General features: G+C 41.1%; 2 protein-coding genes and 1 pseudogene across 2 annotated transcripts; all 3 read left to right on the top strand.

The window, feature by feature from the left end:
• The first annotated feature begins 2,431 nt into the window (after window positions 1–2,431).
• On the top strand, window positions 2,432–3,663 carry LOC137132939 (piggyBac transposable element-derived protein 4-like; annotated as a pseudogene).
• Window positions 3,664–6,188: 2,525 nt separating this feature from the next.
• LOC137133356 (uncharacterized) lies at window positions 6,189–14,811 on the top strand. The gene has a single exon (XM_067516883.1). The coding sequence runs from the start codon at window positions 7,504–7,506 to the stop codon at window positions 13,420–13,422; it is 5,919 nt and encodes a 1,972-aa protein (XP_067372984.1). The 5' UTR covers window positions 6,189–7,503; the 3' UTR covers window positions 13,423–14,811.
• Window positions 14,812–18,773: 3,962 nt separating this feature from the next.
• Window positions 18,774–19,746, top strand: LOC137132606 (trace amine-associated receptor 13c-like; the record flags this gene model as incomplete). The annotated part of the gene is made up of 1 exon (XM_067515373.1): window positions 18,774–19,746. A coding segment is annotated over one exon (846 nt), but the record flags the coding sequence as incomplete, so codon positions are not given.
• Window positions 19,747–20,242: the final 496 nt, after the last annotated feature.

Below are 20,242 nucleotides of genomic sequence, written 5' to 3'. Positions count from 1 at the left end.
CGTATGTTGCTCTGTTCCTTCTCCAGGCAGCTCCACACTCCCACCAACCTCCTCCTCCTCTCTCTGGCTGTGTCAGATTTCATTGTCGGCTTCCTTTTTACTTTTCAAATCATGCTCATAGAGGGCTGCTGGTTCCTCAGTGACCTCATGTGTACAGTGTATTATGTTTTAGACTTTCTTATTACCTCAACCTCAGTAGGAACCATGGTTCTCATATCAGTTGATCGATATGTGGCAATTTGTGACCCCCTGCATTACTCCATCAAAGTCACACAAAAAAGAGTTGAAATTAGTGTTTCGCTGTGTTGGATGTGTTCCCTTATTTATCTCAGTGTGCTGCTTAAGGATAACCTCAAACAGCCAGGCAGGTATAATTCCTGTGCAGGAGAGTGTGTGATAATCTTAAACTTAATCGAACGAGTTGCAGATCTGATTTTAACCTTCATCGTTCCCATCGCTGTCATCATAGTTCTGTATATGAGAGTATTTGTGGTGGCTGTGTCTCAGGCTCGAGCCATGAGGTCTCACATTGCTGCTGTCTCACTCCAACATTCATGCACTATAACTACAATGAGGTCTGAGATGAAAGCAGCCAGAACCCTCGGCCTTGTTATAGCTGTGTTCCTATTGTGCATGTTCCCATATTTTTGTATCATACTTCTTGACCAACACATTTTGCTTGACACTTCATCAGTGGCATTTGCAATATGTCTGGCCTATTTTAACTCCTGTCTAAATCCCATGATCTACGTCTTTTTCTACCCCTGGTTTAGAAAATCTATTAGAGTTATTGCTACATTTGAAATTCTAAAGTCTGGCTCTTCTGACATCAAAATGTCGTAAAGAGATGCTGTTACTTTGTTATATTTTTAAAAATTAAGTAGCTTCAGTTTGGGTCACGTACACTGTTTAAACAATATACTAAAGTTAGGAATGTAAGATATTCTAAATAAACAAAATAATCATTTCCTCACTTTAAAAATAGTTAAGAGTGAAACAAGCAAATTCTCACAGGGTCAGTTATGGCACAGAACGTTACACGTCACCCTCCCTCTTACATTATAATATTGGGTAATTTGATAAAAGATTGCTGTTATAAACCACTGCAATTACTTTAGGTTCCCAAACTTTAGGAGAAAGCATGTTACCTATATTATTCATGCATATATTTCTAAATAAGACATAGAAAAGAATTCAGAGAGAAGGAATATAAAAAATTTTAAAGACACAAGTTTAAATGAATGTAATTTTCTCAAAGAGGAATGACTGGATGATCTCAGTTGTCCTTTAAAGCAACACAAGGATTCTCACTTTTTCTAAGTGGACCATTTTTTTATTCTACCATGTAAAGTTCAGTCCATTTACACATCACATTTCTCTTTGTCATCCTCATATGTTGTTACCTTTTAAACTATTTGCAAACACTGCTGTATGGACTTAGCTCAGTGCTTGTTTTTAATATCAAATTATGGGCCCAACTATGTTGGGATACAAGCATACAACATTTTACTGAATCAATGTTTAGTTGGTGCAACCTTTCACCAAAAAGCATTTCTACCAAGGTTAGTACATACAGCACTTAAGGAATGTTTAGGTTAAAAAGTTATGAGATTGTGTATTGTGGTTACAAGATTTCAGTGAGAGAAGGTATGTAAAGCAATTTGGGACCCTCAACAGTAAACTGGCAGTGAGGTTGTAAGAAAGTTTATTAAAGTAAAAGAGCTAACAGGGGTCCAGGCAGGCTAAGAGAGGTAGTGAGAGAAAAACCATGCAGATAATCAACACAACAATTAAAATTCCCAAAGACAAACATGAAGAGCAGAGGCTAGAAAGAAATGAAACCCGTAACCCAAGCAGGAAAGGAGAAGGGACATAGCTGACACACAGTGACGGTGTAGGTCAACTGACAAACATAGCGATGGGAGGCTGAAGATTGATGCTCTTAAGGGTGTTTCATTACTCAGGGCAGGGGAAAGGAATGTGTATCAGTTCCAGAATGTGACATCAATGATGTCTTGGGATACTTCAGGAAGTGATTTGAAGTTGGTGGGATGACCAACAGGTTCCCCACAGGAGACCGTGTTTGATATCAGTGTGAGGTGAAGTCCTATAAACTGTGTCACTATTTTAAGAGTCAAATATTTAAGCTCCAGGTTTTCCATTGTACCTTGAACCTCCAATGTGTCAATTCCGCACACAAAGCGATACCTTTAGAGTCAACACGTAACGTAAAAGAACTGCACAAAGCAGCACTTGTTTGATGTGGTAGAACACACTGGGATGATTGACATCCAAAAGGTATCAGTGGGATCCAAAGGTTTGTGCAATTGTAGTATTGGAGAGCATTGAAGCTTTATTGTTCGGATTATGTTTTCAACTCTGAAACGGAGAGTGTCCCCATACAGAAATCTTCTGATTCATTTCTCGTGTATTTCAAGAGAAATGGAAGCCACTAGATAAGACTGACTTGCAAGGTTATTTTGGAATTCTCATATTAGCTGGAGTACACAGGTCAAAGAGAGAAGCAACTGCAAGTCTATGGAATGAAGAGAATGGAAGGCCAATCTTTCGAGCAACAGTGTCTCTGGAGACATTTCACATGATATCTCGTTTGATCCAATTTGACAACCGCGACACCAGAGCTGGTCGACATAAAAGAGACAAACTAGCTGCAATCAGAGATCTATGGGATAAATGAGTCGAAACCCTACCTTTGTTGTACAACCCTGGCCCCCAGGTTACTGTAGATGAGCGCCTTGTTCCATTCAGGGGTCGCTGTCCCCTCTGACAGTATATGCCCAGCAAGCCGTTGGAGTATGGCATCAAAATGTGGGCAGCCTGTGATGCAAAATCTAGCCATGCGCGGAATATGCAAGTGTACACTGGAAAGCTACATGGAGGAGAATCTGAGAAAAACCAGGTGATCTGTGTGGTGCTGGAGATGAGTGAAGGGCTGCAAGGTCAGAACATCACTTGTGACAACTTATTTACATCCTACCGCCTTGGACATGAACTTCAGAAGAGAAGCTGACTAAGTTGGGAACAATCAGAAGAAATAAGCCAGAACTTCCCAGTGAAATTCTGAAGATGCAGGGAAGATCTCTGCATTCCTCAATATTTGTTTTCACTGAGAAAGCAACAGTTGGTTCAAACTGCCCAAAGAGAAACAACAATGTTCTTGTCATGAGCACAATGCACACAGATGCATCTCTGAGCACAACATAAGACAAGAAGCCACAAATGATCCTGGACTACAACTCCAACAAAGGAGTAGTTGACAATCTAGACAAAGTCACAGTGACATGCAGCTGCAAGCGCAAGACAGCCCGTTGGTCCTTGGTGATTTTCGACAACATTGTGGATGTGTCTGCCCACAATGCCTATGTCCTGTGGACTGAAATCAACCAGCAATGGAATGCTGGCAAACTGTACCGACGTCGGCTTGTCCTGGAAGAACTGGGCAAAAGCCATGTCTCTCCCAAAATCCAGAAGCGAGCCAGGCCAGCTCGGTCCCCAGCAGCTGCACCTGTCATTGAAAAGGTCAAGTTTGTGCCATCCAACCAATCTGCAATGGATCCAGTGGATACAGGTGTAAAGAAATGGAAGAGATGGCAGGACTGTCCCTCCCAAAAGGACAGTAAAACAAGCACCTTTTTTCTGTGAAATGCAAGAATTACATCTGCAGAAAGCAGACAGTTAAATTATGTCCATCATGTGGACAACATTGAAAATTTGAGAAGATGGGGAAAGTTAAAAAGAAATGTGTTTGTGAAGAAGGAAAAACTTTAACCAAATAGTTCTTACAAATAGCTCTGGAATTTCAAATTGTATTGTATGTCTGTTTTTTAAATGTTTGTCTAATGGAAAATAAAGTTGCTGTTGTTTTAACCCAGTTGTTTGACAGTCCTGAGTGGATTTACACAGTGCGGGTCATTTTGATGCGCAACATAATCAATGTGATTTTGTTTCAACAAAATACAAGGGTTAAGTTCCATATATGATGAAATCCTCCTATTGTTTGCAATTTTACACGATTTTTTATTTGTAACACTCAGTTTTAACATTTGGTATGTTTAAACTGTTAGGTCCACCTTTGGAAATTACCAGGACATCATCTGGAGGACAAAAGGTAAAGATGCACAGATAAAGGGAGGAGCTACAGAAGTTTTATGACAGTGAGCTTTGCCCACAGAGCTGCCAGAGTTCAGCAGCTTCTCCTCCTGTCTCTGATGGAGGAAGTTGAACTCTGCTTCCCACAGCTAAACACGTCCTGCTGGAAGACAAAGCGTCCTCTCTCTGTCTCTGTTCTCATTTACATTGTGCTGTCCTTTATCTCTCTGCTCACTGTGACTCTCAACCTGCTGGTCATCATCTCCATCTCCCACTTCAAGTAGACACTTATTCAATGAATTGTGGTATTTTTAATGTGGATTTGTTTCTGCTGGAATCAAAATTAATGCCAGAATTAATAATACGTATGTTGCTCTGTTCCTTCTCCAGGCAGCTCCACACTCCCACCAACCTCCTCCTCCTCTCTCTGGCTGTGTCAGATTTCATTGTCGGCTTCCTTTTTACTTTTCAAATCATGCTCATAGACGGCTGCTGGTTCCTCAGTGACCTCATGTGTACAGTGTATTATGTTTTAGACTTTCTTATTACCTCAACCTCAGTAGGAACCATGGTTCTCATATCAGTTGATCGATATGTGGCAATTTGTGACCCCATGCATTACTCCATCAAAGTCACACAAAAAAGAGTTGAAATTAGTGTTTCGCTGTGTTGGATGTGTTCCCTTATTTATCTCAGTGTGCTGCTTAAGGATAACCTCAAACAGCCAGGCAGGTATAATTCCTGTGCAGGAGAGTGTGTGATAATCTTAAACTTAATCGAACGAGTTGCAGATCTGATTTTAACCTTCATCGTTCCCATCGCTGTCATCATAGTTCTGTATATGAGAGTATTTGTGGTGGCTGTGTCTCAGGCTCGAGCCATGAGGTCTCACATTGCTGCTGTCTCACTCCAACATTCATGCACTATAACTACAATGAGGTCTGAGATGAAAGCAGCCAGAACCCTCGGCCTTGTTATAGCTGTGTTCCTATTGTGCATGTTCCCGTGTTTTTGTGTCATACTTTTTGACCAACACATTTCGCTTGACAGTTCATCAGTGGCATTTACAATATGTCTGGCCTATTTTAACTCCTGTCTAAATCCCATGATCTACGTCTTTTTCTACCCCTGGTTTAGAAAATCTATTAGAGTTATTGCTACATTTGAAATTCTAAAGTCTGGCTCTTCTGACATCAAAATGTCGTAAAGAGATGCTGTTACTTTGTTATATTTTTAAAAATTAAGAAGCTTCAGTTTGGGTCACGTACACTGTTTCAACAATATACTAAAGTTAGGAATGTAAGATATTCTAAATAAACAGAATAATCATTTTCTCACTTTGAATTAGTTAAGAGTGAAACAGGCAAATTCTCACAGGGTTAGTTATGACACAGAACGTTACACGTCTACCCTCCCTCTTACATTAAAATAGTGGGTAATTTGATGAATGATTGCCGTTATAAACCAGTGCAATTACTTTAGGTTCCCAAACTTTAGGAGAAAGCATTTTACCTATATTCTTCATACATATGTTTGCTAAATAATACATAGAAATGAATTGCCTTAGTACACAAAATACCCACACACTAGCACACAATCTGTTCATAGAGAATCTTTAAAATGGTTTGTAAAAGAATTCATAAAAAAATTCTTAATAAAATAAATGTCATTTTCTCAAAGTGGAATGACTGGATGATCTCAGTTGTCCTTTAGAGCAACACAAGGATTCTCACTTTTTCTAAGTGGACCATTTTTTTATTCTACCATGTAAAGTTCAGTCCACCCACAATCACATTTCTCAGTGTCATCCTCATATGTTGTTACCTATTATGGGCCCAACTGTGTTGGGATACAATGAACATTTTACTGAATCGATGTTTAGTTGTTGCAACCTTTCACCAAAAAGCATTTCTACCAAGGTTAGTACATACAGCACTTAAGGAATGTTTATGTTAAATAGTTATGAGATTGTGTATTGTGGTTACAAGATTTCAATGGTAGAATGTATGTAAAGCAATTTGGGACCCTCAAGAGTAAACTGGCAGTGAGGTTGTAAGAAAGTTTATTCAGGTGTAGCCCAGTGATAAATTTAAATATTTAAAATATATTAAGTGATTTAAATAGATAAATAAATAAAGTTTGTTAGATAAATAATTATTTACAAATGCACAGATGAATAAGTAAAACTGGGTCAAATTGTATATTTTGTTATATTGGTTGTAAAATGTTTCTGATATAAAATGTTGAATTCATGGGTTAAAATGTTTCAAATGTTTTGTTGTATGTGGTATCTATTTGAGGTGATAACGTAGGATTTTATTTTGTTAACGGAAGTGAATGTGAACATGCGCTGAGAACGTGATCAGTAGAGAGAGCGAGAGGATGTTAACGAGCTAACGAGTTAATTGAAAGGAAAAAGTTTGAAGCTGTACGCTAGTAACCTGTGGTAACAGTTTTAGATTGTCAGCTCGATAATCTGTAAGTGTATAGTTTTTTCTGATGGACTAAGTATTTCAACGAGACATACGAAGTGTTTGTCAGGAGAGGACCTGCTCGTCAATTCGATGAGGAGTAGTAACAGCGTCGACCGAGGGAGGCAGCTAGCTAACCAAGCTAACCCAGCTACACGTGTCGTGTTGAACTGTTGCTGATTTGGAGGACAGAGACACCTTTGGACAGGCTCTACAGCTCTACAGACGTCTGACTCGGAGACAAGGACAGAAGGAGTCGCAGGATTGGTTGGATATATTGCTCACCTGTGAAAAAGGTATCACATTTTATTTTGTTTGTTGCTCTAGCTGGAGTGAAGCGGCCACTGAGTTTTTGGTCACAACGCCCCCGAGCACCGACTCAGGCCTGCAACTATTTTTTGGTTTTATTAATTAATTGAGTTTTTGATAAAAGGACAGTTAAACATCTGTGACTCAGGTTAAACAGCCTTGAAGGGTAAATGTATTTTTTTTTGCTTTGATACTGTGGCATATATTTGAGAATATATTTTATTTGTGAATAAGGAATGCAAACATTTTAAGTTATTATATATATTTATATATCTTTTTATTTTTACTTTTCAATTAAATAGGGATTTAAGTTTAAACTATAACTGTTTGTGATGTTATTGCTTCAATAATTTCAGATAGTTCTAAAAAGGTTTCTTAAAGGGGAGTAAACTAGTGTATTTGAAGTTAGTAATAATCTGCTTTTACAGGTGAAACTCAAGGCTATAAAAAAATATTCAAGTAATTAAAATTGTGTTTAGAGCTAAGTAAAAGAACTCAGGGCCCCTCATACACCTAAAAGAGAGTAGACGGGCTACATAAATGGAGGCACCGCTGGGATTAGTCTTGGGTATTTAGTAGGAATAAATACAGATTTGAATATTAATCCAAAACCATGGCAGATAACCCTGACCTAGTTTCTGAGCTGAAAAGATGGTGCAAAGGTGAAGGTTTAGATGAGGCTCATGGGCTATTAGTAATTGTCCCAAAAGAGGTGGAAATAGCATGTATTGAAGAGACCCTTGAGACCATCAAGTGCCTGGGTAGAGTGAGAGTAAGGGGAAGAATCTTTAATGAAGAACTTAACAGCCTTATGGTTCTGTGTGAATGTAAAGAAGCCCTAACTGTAGCAAGTATTCCACCTGAGGTGCACGTTCCTGAAGGTGGAGAAGCATGGACATTAGTGACTATAGATAACGCCCCAGCTGTGGAAGAAAACTTTCAGAGCAAATTAAAATTGCTTTTGCAGGCTGAAGGGAAAACAATGAAGGACATTAGAGCTCTACTCCCAGGTGGACAGCCGTCTGCAAGTACAGCTGATTTAGTGCTACAAGCTTTTGGTGATATTTTGGAAAAAGCTAATAAACCTCTGTCTGAAGGTGGATATCGCAGACTGCGCATCTTCTCAGGAACACATCCTGTTCCATCAGGTGAAGAGCAGCTTGATCATTGGCTGGAGCAAGCCTGGCTCATGGTAGAGGAGAGTGAATGTACAGATAGAGAGAAAAAACGCAGGCTGATGGAAAGCTTAAAGGGTCCAGCACTAGAAATAGCTAAGGCCGTACGAGTCAGTAATCCTGATGCTAGCCCTGCAAAGTACTTAGAGGCAATCGAAAGTGCCTTTGGGACAGCAGAATCAGGTGATGATCTGTACTTTGCTTTTCGGCTGATGCAGCAACAGCCTAAAGAGAAGCTGTCAGATTTTCTCAGACGGTTGGAGCTCGCTCTCTCCAAGGTTGTTAAGAGAGGAGGTCTTCCTCACAGTAACATGAATAGAGCTCGATTGGAACAACTACTGAGAGGGGCAGTTGCTGCTGACCTAATGTTGATCCAGCTGCGTTTAAGGGAAAGAAAGACGGATCCACCCACTTTCTTACAACTCTTGAGTGAAATACGTGCTGAAGAGGAATATGAGGCTTCACGAAGGAAAATTAGCACTTCTGTACATCATATAAACACAAGACAGACTGCTGATGTAAAACAAACAGAGATCCAAAGCCTTAAAGCTGAAATCAAAGAGCTCAAGTCTATTGTTGCATCTGTTGTTGTTCCACCAGCAGAAACCCAAAACAACAGTGATAGTAGGCTTTCAGTCCCACCCTCAGCAGGGGAAAACGATCAAGACAGTGAGCTCAGAGCTTTACAAAAACAAGTAAAAAGATTACAGCTTAAGCTCAGTAAGAAGGTCACAACAGCAGATAGTCCAGTCAGCCCAGCTATTGCTTCAACAGTAGAAGTTGCCCCCAAAGTAGTCAATCTTCCCACCAGAACCTCAAGACCATCTGAGGAGCAGTTTTGCTACCGGTGTGGAGAAAATGGACATTTTGCAGCAAGGTGTCACAATCAAGAGAATCAAAGCAAAGTTATTAAAAGACTGATTCAAGCCCTTAAAGTGTCTAAAGGAATTCAGCCATCTACAAACCTGCCAAGCGATGATAGAAACTGCAGTGTCAAGAAGGGCCTGGTGATAACACCAGAACATGCAAGCCTACCTGAAGGACTGATTGGCCCACCCAGCATAGTACAGTTAAAAGTTAATGGGCATCTCTGTGACGCTCTGTTTGACAGTGGCTCTCAGGTTACTATCATCTTTGAGTCATGGTATCAAGAGCACCTGTGTGATGTTCCAGTACATCCTGTGGCTGGATTGGCTCTCTGGGGTTTGAGTGAATCTGAAGACAGCTACCCGTACCGTGGATATGTTGTAGTGGACCTTGAGTATCCAGCCAAAGTCACTGGCAGTTGTAAAACTATAACTGTTCTGGCACTTATCTGCCCTAGTCCACGGACTACAGAACAGACCCCTGTTATTGTTGGAACCAATACCAGTCATGTCAGAAGTTTAGTGAAACAATGCAGAGACAATGGCTTGGACATCACACAGACACTAGGAATACAAGCAGACAGTGTAGGTGAAATTGCTGATACTGATGCAGATGACAATGTTGGGGTTGTGACCTGGCAAGGCCCTGGTCCTTTGACTCTACACCCAGGTGAAGATCAGCAAATTGTCTGTAAAGTTGACTTTAATCAGCCAGTTGGTAAAGAAATCCTTATGGTTGATTCATCCCCCTCAGCCCAACTCCCAGCCAGTATGCTATTGCAGCCCATGGTTGTGCCAGGTCATGCCATTAATGTTAACAACTTCAGAATCCTGGTCCAAAACCAATCCTTAAAAGAGACAACCATACCAGAAGGAACAATTATGGCACATATGTATCTCACTGAGAGTGTCACAGCTGTTCCACTTGAGAAGACACCACCAGTAGGTTTTGATGTCAGCATGATTAATTTTGGAGACTCACCAGTTTCAGAGGAGTGGAAGGAGAGGCTGAAGCAGAAGCTGTCCCAAAGAACAAATGTCTTTTCTCTGACTGAATGGGATGTAGGATTAGCTAAAGGGGTGGAACACACTATTCGACTGTCTGACCCCAGACCCTTCCGACAGCGTTCTCGCCGCCTGACTCCAGCAGACATCGAGGATGTGAGAAAGCACCTCCAAGAGCTCCTATGTGCTGGTATTATTAAAGAGTCTCGCAGCCCCTATGCTTCACCGATAGTCATCGTCAGAAAGAAAAATGGGACCATAAGGATGTGTATTGATTACCGACTACTGAACGGCCGTACAGTGCCTGATCAGTACACTACACCTTGCATTGATGATGTACTGGACTCTTTGTCTGGAAGCAAGTGGTTCTCTGTTCTTGACTTGAGAAGTGGCTATTATCAAATAGCCATGGCTGAGGAAGACAAGGAGAAGACGGCATTCATCTGCCCCCTAGGGTTCTTTCAGTTTGAACGAATGCCACAGGGCATTACTGGAGCCCCTGCTACTTTCCAACGATTAATGGAAAAAACAGTTGGTGACATGAACTTGCTCCAAGTTCTTGTTTACCTTGATGACCTGATTGTCTTTGGAAAGACTTTAGAGGAACATGAGGAGAGACTTCTCAAAGTTCTTGACCGACTTGAGGAGGCTGGAATGAAAATATCTCTCGATAAATGTCAGTTTTGTCAGTCAAAGGTGAAATATCTTGGACATGTTGTGTCTGCAGATGGTGTATCACCCGATCCAGCGAAGATTGAGGCTGTTACTAACTGGCCACAGCCTATTGACCTGAGGACCCTAAAATCATTTTTGGGATTTTGTGGGTATTATCGGAGGTTTATAGCCAACTATGCCTCTATTGTCAAGCCACTGACTGAGTTAACCAAAGGTTATGCCCCAACCCAAAAGAACAGGAAGCATAACAATGACCCTACTAAGAGCTATCTGAGAGTGTCAGAGCCATTTGGTGACAGATGGGATCAGTCTTGTACTGATGCATTTCATCAGATCATCTACTGTCTGACCCATGCGCCTGTCCTAACGTTTGCTGATCCTCATCGACCCTACATCCTTCATGTGGATGCTAGCTTAAAGGGGATTGGAGCTGTTCTCTACCAGGAGTATCCTGAGGGACTAAGACCAGTTGCATTTGCTAGCAGGAAGCTGAGCGAGTCTGAAAAGCGCTATCCAATACATCAGCTTGAATTCCTGTCTCTTAAGTGGGCCGTTGTGGATAAGTTCCATGATTACCTGTATGGGGCTCAGTTCACAGTACGTACTGACAACAACCCTTTGACATACGTACTCACATCAGCCAAACTTAATGCAGTAGGACACAGATGGCTCGCTGCCTTATCAACCTATGATTTTGATGTACGATACCGACCAGGTAAGCACAACATAGATGCTGACCTCCTCTCCAGAAACTTTCCTGATGAAGATGACTGCTTGGAATGGGAGACCATCCCACAGGATGGGGTAAAGACTATCTGTCAAAAAGTCTGCACGCCTAGAGCTATAGACAGTCCAACCAGATATGTGGATCAGTTGGGAGCATCCCCCGATTGTGTTCCTGACATCTACACTTTCCCAATGCACATGAAGTTGAGGTCATTAGAGCAACTCTCAAAGCCAGAACTCTTACATGCACAGAAAGCTGACTCAGTGATTGGGCCTGCTATTCAAGCAGTTGAGCAACAGAAATGGCCTGAGAATACCCTAAATGATCCAGAACTGTCACAGTTGAAACGGGAAGCGGACAAATTGATCCTGAAAGAAGGGATACTTTATCGGATGGGTAAACGGCCATCAGGTGAAGAGTTCACTCAGCTTGTCTTACCAAAAGAATTTCATGGGACTGTGTTAAAGTCCTTGCATGATGATTTAGGACACCTTGGCATTGAAAGGACAACTGACCTGCTGAGGAGTAGATTTTTCTGGCCTAAAATGTCAAGGGATGCTGAGCAGTATGTGAAGAACTGTGGACAGTGCGTTATACGAAAGTCACCTTGTCAAAGAGCAGCCTCTATACATCAAATCACAAGCAATGGGCCAATGGACCTTGTATGTATTGACTTTCTTTCGATGGAACCTGATTCCAAAGGAATGAGCAATGTGTTAGTTGTCACAGACCATTTTACTCGTTATGCCCAAGCTTTCCCCACTAAAAATCAGAAGGCTCAGACTGTGGCAAAGATCTTAGTGGACAAGTACTTTGTACATTATGGTCTGCCTGCAAGGATTCATTCAGACCAGGGTAGAGACTTTGAGAGTCACCTGATCAGAGATCTTTTAAAGGTGATGGGAGTGCGTAAGTCACGGACTACTCCATATCACCCACAAGGGGATCCTCAGCCGGAGAGGTTCAACAGAACTTTACTCTCTATGTTAGGAACCTTGACCCAAGAAGAGAAACGCCATTGGAGCCAGCACGTGGCTTATTTGGTCCATGCATACAACAGTACTAAGTGTGATGCTACAGGGTATTCACCCTATTACTTGATGTTTGGCCGAGAAGCTAGGCTTCCTGTAGATGTGTGTTTTGGAACATCTCCAGATGGGAGGGGAGATGGTCATTCCAGATATGTAGCAAGGTTGAAGGAGGATTTGCAGAGAGCATACCAATTAGCTTCTCAAGCAGCAGACAAGACTCACCAAAGAAATAAAAGATCATATGACAAAAGAGTTAGTTTTCAGTCCCTGGAAGTTGGTGATCGAGTCTTACTCAAAAACTTGGGGCTGAAAGGCAAACACAAGCTGCAGAGTCGATGGAGTTCTATTCCTTACATTGTGGTGGGAAAGATGCCCAACCTTCCTGTTTATAAGGTCAAGCTTGAGAATGGAAGAGGAGATATCAAAACAATCCATAGAGACCACATCCTCCCAATAGGGCAATTTGTGCGGTTTCCTGAGACCAAGAAGGATGAGGATTCACCTGTCAGGCCAAAGACCAGAGCAGAAACTCACAGGAAACGAAAGCAAACCTCACCGGACATGCAGATAATTTCGCAAGATGTTCTAGATTCAGACTCGTCCTCTGACTCTGAGTACTGCAGACCTCTCAGACACTATTGTACATACTCAGGAAACAGGGAGCAAAATACTAGGAGCCCTGTTAATCCCTCAGTTCGTCTAGAAGAAGAGGTAATTGTTCAGGCACAATCAGATGAGAGTCACCAAGAGACTGGTTCTGAGGTGGAACCTCTGGATGAAGAGAATGAGCATAGCCAAGATTCTTTAGAAAGTGAAAGTGATCCAGACCAAGGAAATTGTGAGAAAGACGAAGACCCTATGTGTAAACAGTCTACAAATCTGGCAGAAAGCCCTGTAATTTCAGGTGGCCAAAGATCCAGAAGGCTGGACTCACGACCCAAGAGAGCAGTGAAACCGGTTGTTAGGTTGACCTATGATGAGCCAGGAAAGGGCCGAGATCAGCCAATTACCATTATACATAGAGGTGTTGTAATTAAGATTGGAAAGGGTTAGAGAAATGGGTAATGATAGTCTATACTTTCTGTTGTTGAGGTGAAAGTTAAGTCTGTTGGGGACACCAGACATTTAGAGGGGGGAGGGTGTAGCCCAGTGATAAATTTAAATATTTAAAATATATTAAGTGATTTAAATAGATAAATAAATAAAGTTTGTTAGATAAATAATTATTTACAAATGCACAGATGAATAAGTAAAACTGGGTCAAATTGTATATTTTGTTATATTGGTTGTAAAATGTTTCTGATATAAAATGTTGAATTCATGGGTTAAAATGTTTCAAATGTTTTGTTGTATGTGGTATCTATTTGAGGTGATAACGTAGGATTTTATTTTGTTAACGGAAGTGAATGTGAACATGCGCTGAGAACGTGATCAGTAGAGAGAGCGAGAGGATGTTAACGAGCTAACGAGTTAATTGAAAGGAAAAAGTTTGAAGCTGTACGCTAGTAACCTGTCGTAACAGTTTTAGATTGTCAGCTCGATAATCTGTAAGTGTATAGTTTTTTCTGATGGACTAAGTATTTCAACGAGACATACGAAGTGTTTGTCAGGAGAGGACCTGCTCGTCAATTCGATGAGGAGTAGTAACAGCGTCGACCGAGGGAGGCAGCTAGCTAACCAAGCTAACCCAGCTACACGTGTCGTGTTGAACTGTTGCTGATTTGGAGGACAGAGACACCTTTGGACAGGCTCTACAGCTCTACAGACGTCTGACTCGGAGACAAGGACAGAAGGAGTCGCAGGATTGGTTGGATATATTGCTCACCTGTGAAAAAGGTATCACATTTTATTTTGTTTGTTGCTCTAGCTGGAGTGAAGCGGCCACTGAGTTTTTGGTCACAACGCCCCCGAGCACCGACTCAGGCCTGCAACTATTTTTTGGTTTTATTAATTAATTGAGTTTTTGATAAAAGGACAGTTAAACATCTGTGACTCAGGTTAAACAGCCTTGAAGGGTAAATGTATTTTTTTTTGCTTTGATACTGTGGCATATATTTGAGAATATATTTTATTTGTGAATAAGGAATGCAAACATTTTAAGTTATTATATATATTTATATATCTTTTTATTTTTACTTTTCAATTAAATAGGGATTTAAGTTTAAACTATAACTGTTTGTGATGTTATTGCTTCAATAATTTCAGATAGTTCTAAAAAGGTTTCTTAAAGGGGAGTAAACTAGTGTATTTGAAGTTAGTAATAATCTGCTTTTACAGGTGAAACTCAAGGCTATAAAAAAATATTCAAGTAATTAAAATTGTGTTTAGAGCTAAGTAAAAGAACTCAGGGCCCCTCATACACCTAAAAGAGAGTAGACGGGCTACACAAGTAAAAGAGCTAACAGGGGGTCGTAACCCAAGCAGGAAAGGAGACGGGACATAGCTGACATACAGTGGAGGTGTAGTGGGAGGCCTAAGATAGAGTCGGCACGTAATGTAAAAGGACTGTACAAAGCAGCACTTGTTTGATGTGGTAGAACACGCTGGGATGATTGAGATCCAAAAGGCAGTGGGATCAAAAAGTTTGTGCGATTGTAGTATTGGAGAGCATTGAAGCTTTATTCGGATTATGGATTCGACTCTGAAATCGAGTGTCCCCATATAGAAATATTCTGATTCATTTCTCCTAACAAGGTAGAATTATCTGGGCCCTAATTCCAAAAGTTGAGGATGAGTAAAACGCAGAGTAAAACAGAATACGACTTGCAAATCCCAAACCATATTTTATTCACAGCATAAACATATCAGATGTTGAAACAGACATTTTACCATTTCATGAAAAATATTAGCTCATTTTGAATTTTTGCTCTTGAATTCCGAATTAATGGCACCCAGAAAATAAGGCAGGACAGATAAGACAGTGGAGGACAGTCATTTATTAATATTAAAATGAGGTAGTGAAGCAGGCGGCGTGGCAGGGAGAAGAGGTGATGGCATTGAGATCTAGGAGAGAAGCAAAAGGTGAGTAATATGTCTGCGCATGGAGAGAGAATGTTGGGTGATAGGGTGCTTATGGTGCGAGAAGTGGAAAGTGTCTGCAGAGGGTCGGGAACAAAGTAACAGCAAAACAGAAAGTAACTCAAAGTGTCCGAAGAGAAAAAAACAGGAAGACAAGAGTCATGCTAAAAATCCAAGGCCAAACAAAGTATAATAGCATCAATCCACAGCTGGGCTGGACTCAATGTAAAGCCACTTACTACTGGAGATCCTGGGGGAACAAGGCAGAAGGTTACCTGGGAGAAGTCAGGTCCAGAAGCCAGGTGGCAGGAGTAGGTGAGCGGTGCATATAAAGGGGAGGCAACAGGTGAAGTAGGTTATGACTGATTACGCAGAGCAGCAGGAAGACAGAGCGAGAGGGTTGACACAGCGGATCATTGTCCGCATGTTGATTTAGCACAGATTTCATGCCCTTCCTGATGCAACCCTCCACATTTATACCAGGCCAGGGCTGCACGACTGGGGATGAGGATGGGGGTAGGACTGTTGGGAGTTCAGTGTCTTGCCCAGAGACACATCGACATGTGGTTGTGAAGAGTGGGGCTTAAACCTCCGACCCTATGGTTGGTAGGCAGCCACTCAACCAACTGAGCCACTGCTGAAATAACTATGGAAAAGTTGCCACAAATCAATGGCTGTCCATGGCTTTTATTTTTGTAGCATCTCAGACCCATTTCCCATTAGTTTTATATTTTTCTAAACTCACCTTGTTAGTATTGATTAGTTTCACCTGTTTCCTTGTTTATTTAAACCCAGTTCTTCCCACAGTTACCAGTTTGTTCACACTGCTCACCCTCCTTAAGCCACACACCCTGTCTACCTGTTTGTTGGAATCTGGTTCCCCCCCGTTTTTTTTGTCCGAGGTTTGCTTCTTCATTTGTCCCTGCTTGTTTATCCTAGTGAAGCTTTGAACCAGCATCTAATTCAGAAAGTGGTTCAGTGCTTTGAAACGTTCGAATCACTACTTTGGTGACAACTGCTGGAGAAATGTGTGCAGATCTTGTGGAAACGTGGTGATTAAAAGATTTGGAGAACATGCTATTCTTTGAAGAATTGATACATTTTCGAATTGAAAATGACATTGTATGTGAACAAACCGAATGACCTACTAAACTCTGCATCCTCAGCAACCTCACTCCCAATGCCTTGCCAAATCAACATTTGGACAAATGATCCACCGTGGTGACTCTGAACTCACAGTATAAGCTGAAAGGACCAAAAAAAAAGATAAATCAGTTAGAAACTAAGTCAGCACTAAATCAGATTCTATCAAAAATAGTGGTTTTTGAGTTTTCCAGTTTGGGTGTGAAAGGGTGGGAAGAGTAAGGCTCTCAAATGAGTTATAACTATGTTTAGGTCTAAGGTTTATTGATAAGCTAGAATGGAAGATTGCTGCTACTCCTCCACCTCGGCCTTTGCTTCTAGGAACATGATAATTAATATGACTTGGGGGGGTTGACTCATTTAAACTGACATATTCTTCCTGCTGCTTCAGTGAGACAAAATAAATTGAATTGATCATCGCTTCTTAAGTCATTTATGAACAGAGATTTAGAAGAGAGAGATCTGATATTTAACAATCCACATTTAATAGTTTTGGGGTTTTGTTCTGTAAGAGGAGTAGTCTTAACTTTTATTAGGTTATCATGATTAACTCCTTTTGTTGTCGTTTTTAGTTTATGTAATTTAGTTGGTCGGGGAACAGACACAGTCTCTATAGGTATGTGGGAGTTGTGGGGGGGGTGACGGTTGTAAGGACACTGCAGAGAGGCGTTTGGGACTGGATCTCTGCATCCTAGGCTCGACTCTGGATTGTCATTTTGGTTGTTTAATAAAACCAGCCATATTTCTGGATAAGAAAGCTGCACCATCTAAAGTAGGATGGATGCCATCTCTCCTAATCAGCCTAGGTTTTCCCCAAAAATGTTTCCAATTGTCTATGTAGCCCACATCGTTTGCTGGACACCACCTAGACAGCCAGCGGTTGAATGACGACATGCGGGTGCACATGTCGTCATTGGTCAGATTTGGCAGGGGTCCAGGGAAAATTACGGAGTCCGACATTGTTTTTGCAAAGTTACACACCGATTCAACGTTCATTTTAGTGACCTCCGATTTGCGTAATCGGGCGTCATTAACTCCCGTGTGAATAATAATCTTACTGTATTTACGTTTATCTTTAGTCTAGATTTTCAAATATGATTCAACGTCTCCCGCTCTGGCCCCAGGAAGACATTTGACTACGGCCGCTGGATTCTCTAACTTCACGTTTCTGACTATAGAGCTGCCAATTACCAGAGTTGGTTTCTCAGGGGGTGTGTCGCTGAGTGGGGAAAATCGATTGGAAACATGAACTGACTGGTGGTGAACCTCGGCGTCTGTTTAGCATTAGATCTTTTACGAACCCTCACCCAGCTGGACTGGCTTCCCTGCTGCTGGGAAACTGCTGGGGGACAGCTAACAGGGGCTAGAGTATAGATTGGCCTGCACCAGCTACTGGGCCCTGACTAGCAGGATTAATATCCATGGTGCGGAGCCATGCTTCCAATTCTGAAACAGGAAGTGACACAATACGCTTACTGCACGAGTTCCGCCTCCACATAGCATCTGACTTTGATGTCACCGACATTAGGGTTCACCTGCCGGACTCCAATTCGTACCCCAGAAGGGTTCAGCCACCGCCACCGGCCTCCAAGGGCCCCTCCGCCCACTTTAACGCTAACCCAGGAGTGGTGGAATCCTGATGTGAGTGGCTTCACAGAAGCAGATTTAATACGAGTTTTCTGAAACTGAATTTCTTTATTTTCTTAAAATTAGGTAAAAAAAACATGTGAACTGCTTTCTCTGCATGTATTATGATATTATAAAACGAAAACGCAAACATTCTCAGTCATCCAGGTATCATGACATGACTCAACTTCCAGATTAAAAAAAAAAAACATAAATGTATCAGGCTTGTAGAGGCATAAAAACACAACACACAAGTTAGAGGAGGGACTGAAGAGCTACATAAGTTATATAACAGAGAGCTTTGGTCAGAGAGCTGCCAGAGTTCAGCAGCTTCTCCTCTGTCTGATGACGATGGAGGAAGTTGAACTCTGCTTCCCACAGCTGAACACGTCCTGCTGGAAGACAAAGCGTCCTCTCTCTGTCTCGGTTCTTATTTACATTGTTCTGTCCTTCATCTCCCTGCTCACTGTGACTCTCAACCTGCTGGTCATCATCTCCATCTCCCACTTCAAGTAGACACATGTTTTATTAAACACATTCATTTTGTTTTCATTGCTTATTAATAATTTGTGCATTTACATGAACTGCTGCATTCATGATTGATATTACAAATAATCATACTTGTGTTGCTCTTTTATGCCTTCAGGCAGCTCCAGACTCCCACCAACCTCCTCCTCCTCTCTCTGGCTGTCTCAGATTTGTTCATAGGCTTCATCATGTTGTTTCAAATTATGCTTATAGATGGCTGCTGGTTTCTAGGAGACCTTATGTGCACTCTGTATATATTCTTTGACAGTGTTGTCTCTAATACCTCAGTAGGAATTATGATGCTTATATCTATTGACCGATATGTGGCTATTTGTGACCCGCTGCATTACTCCACCAAAGTCACACCTAAAAGAGTTTCCGTCTGGGTTTTACTGTGTTGGATCTTCTTTATCTTCTATGTCAGTTTGCAGATCAAAGAGGATTTTGATCAACCAGGCAGGTTTAATACCTGTGCTGGAGAATGTGTGATGATTTGTAAAATTGTTGATCAAGTGATAGATATGATTTTTACCTTCCTCATTCCTATTATTGTCATTGTAGTTCTGTATATGAGAGTGTTTGTGGTGGCTGTGTCTCAGGCTCGAGCCATGAGGTCTCATATAGCAGCTGTCTCACTCCAGCGTTCAGTGAAAGTAACTGTTAAAAAGTCTGAGATGAAAGCAGCTGGGACTCTGGGTGTTGTTATAGTTGTGTTTCTAATCTGCATGTGCCCATATTTTGGTGACACAATGACAGGTCAGGACACCTTGCTCAATTCTTCATCTGCTGCCTTTATAATATGGCTTTACTATTTTAACTCCTGTCTAAATCCAATGATCTATGCCTTCTTTTACCCATGGTTTCGAAAATCCATTAGACTTATTGTTACACTTCAGATTCTGAAACCTGGCTCCTGTGAGACAAATATGTTGTAGCAAAAAAACGTCAAAGTGAGATAAATTACGCCTTAAACACTTTCACATGGTAACGTATTAATGTTGAGCCAACCATTTGAATTCAGAACAAACTGAACAACGATATTGGTATTTAAATGTTACTTAGAGATGCTGTGAAGTGACTAAAATGAGGTCTTGTTATGGAATTATTCACCACTTAGTTTCCTCTGTTTTTGCTTTGGTCTGTGAAAACTGTGCCAGTGCACATAGTAACACTGACCTTTCTCAAGCCTTAGATTGTTGTGTAGTGTTCCCAGTTTACATTTCTGGGGTTGTGTTTTCTGAGTGGGTGAAATTATTTGATCCACTGGAGACTTTGATGGACATGTTTGGTGTACAAAAAGTATTCACCCCCTTGGAATTTTGCACAACATAAATGCATGGTTGTTGTTTTTTTGTTTTGTTTTTTTTACACCGAGTTCACCAAAAAAGATTTTTACACGTTTAAGTAAAAACACAATTTAATTGCATAAGTATGCACACTCTTTGACATAAATCCCCCAAATTACTCCTGGTAAAGGTATTTTTAGAAGTGACACTATTAGTTTAATGGAGTGGCCTGAATGTGATTGTACTATAAATACACCTGTATCTGGAAGGTC

The sequence above is a fragment of the Channa argus genome, chromosome 9, assembly GCF_033026475.1.
Source record: "Channa argus isolate prfri chromosome 9, Channa argus male v1.0, whole genome shotgun sequence".
Taxonomy (NCBI): Eukaryota; Metazoa; Chordata; class Actinopteri; order Anabantiformes; family Channidae; genus Channa; species Channa argus.
This window is presented reverse-complemented; position numbering and strand designations above follow the sequence as displayed.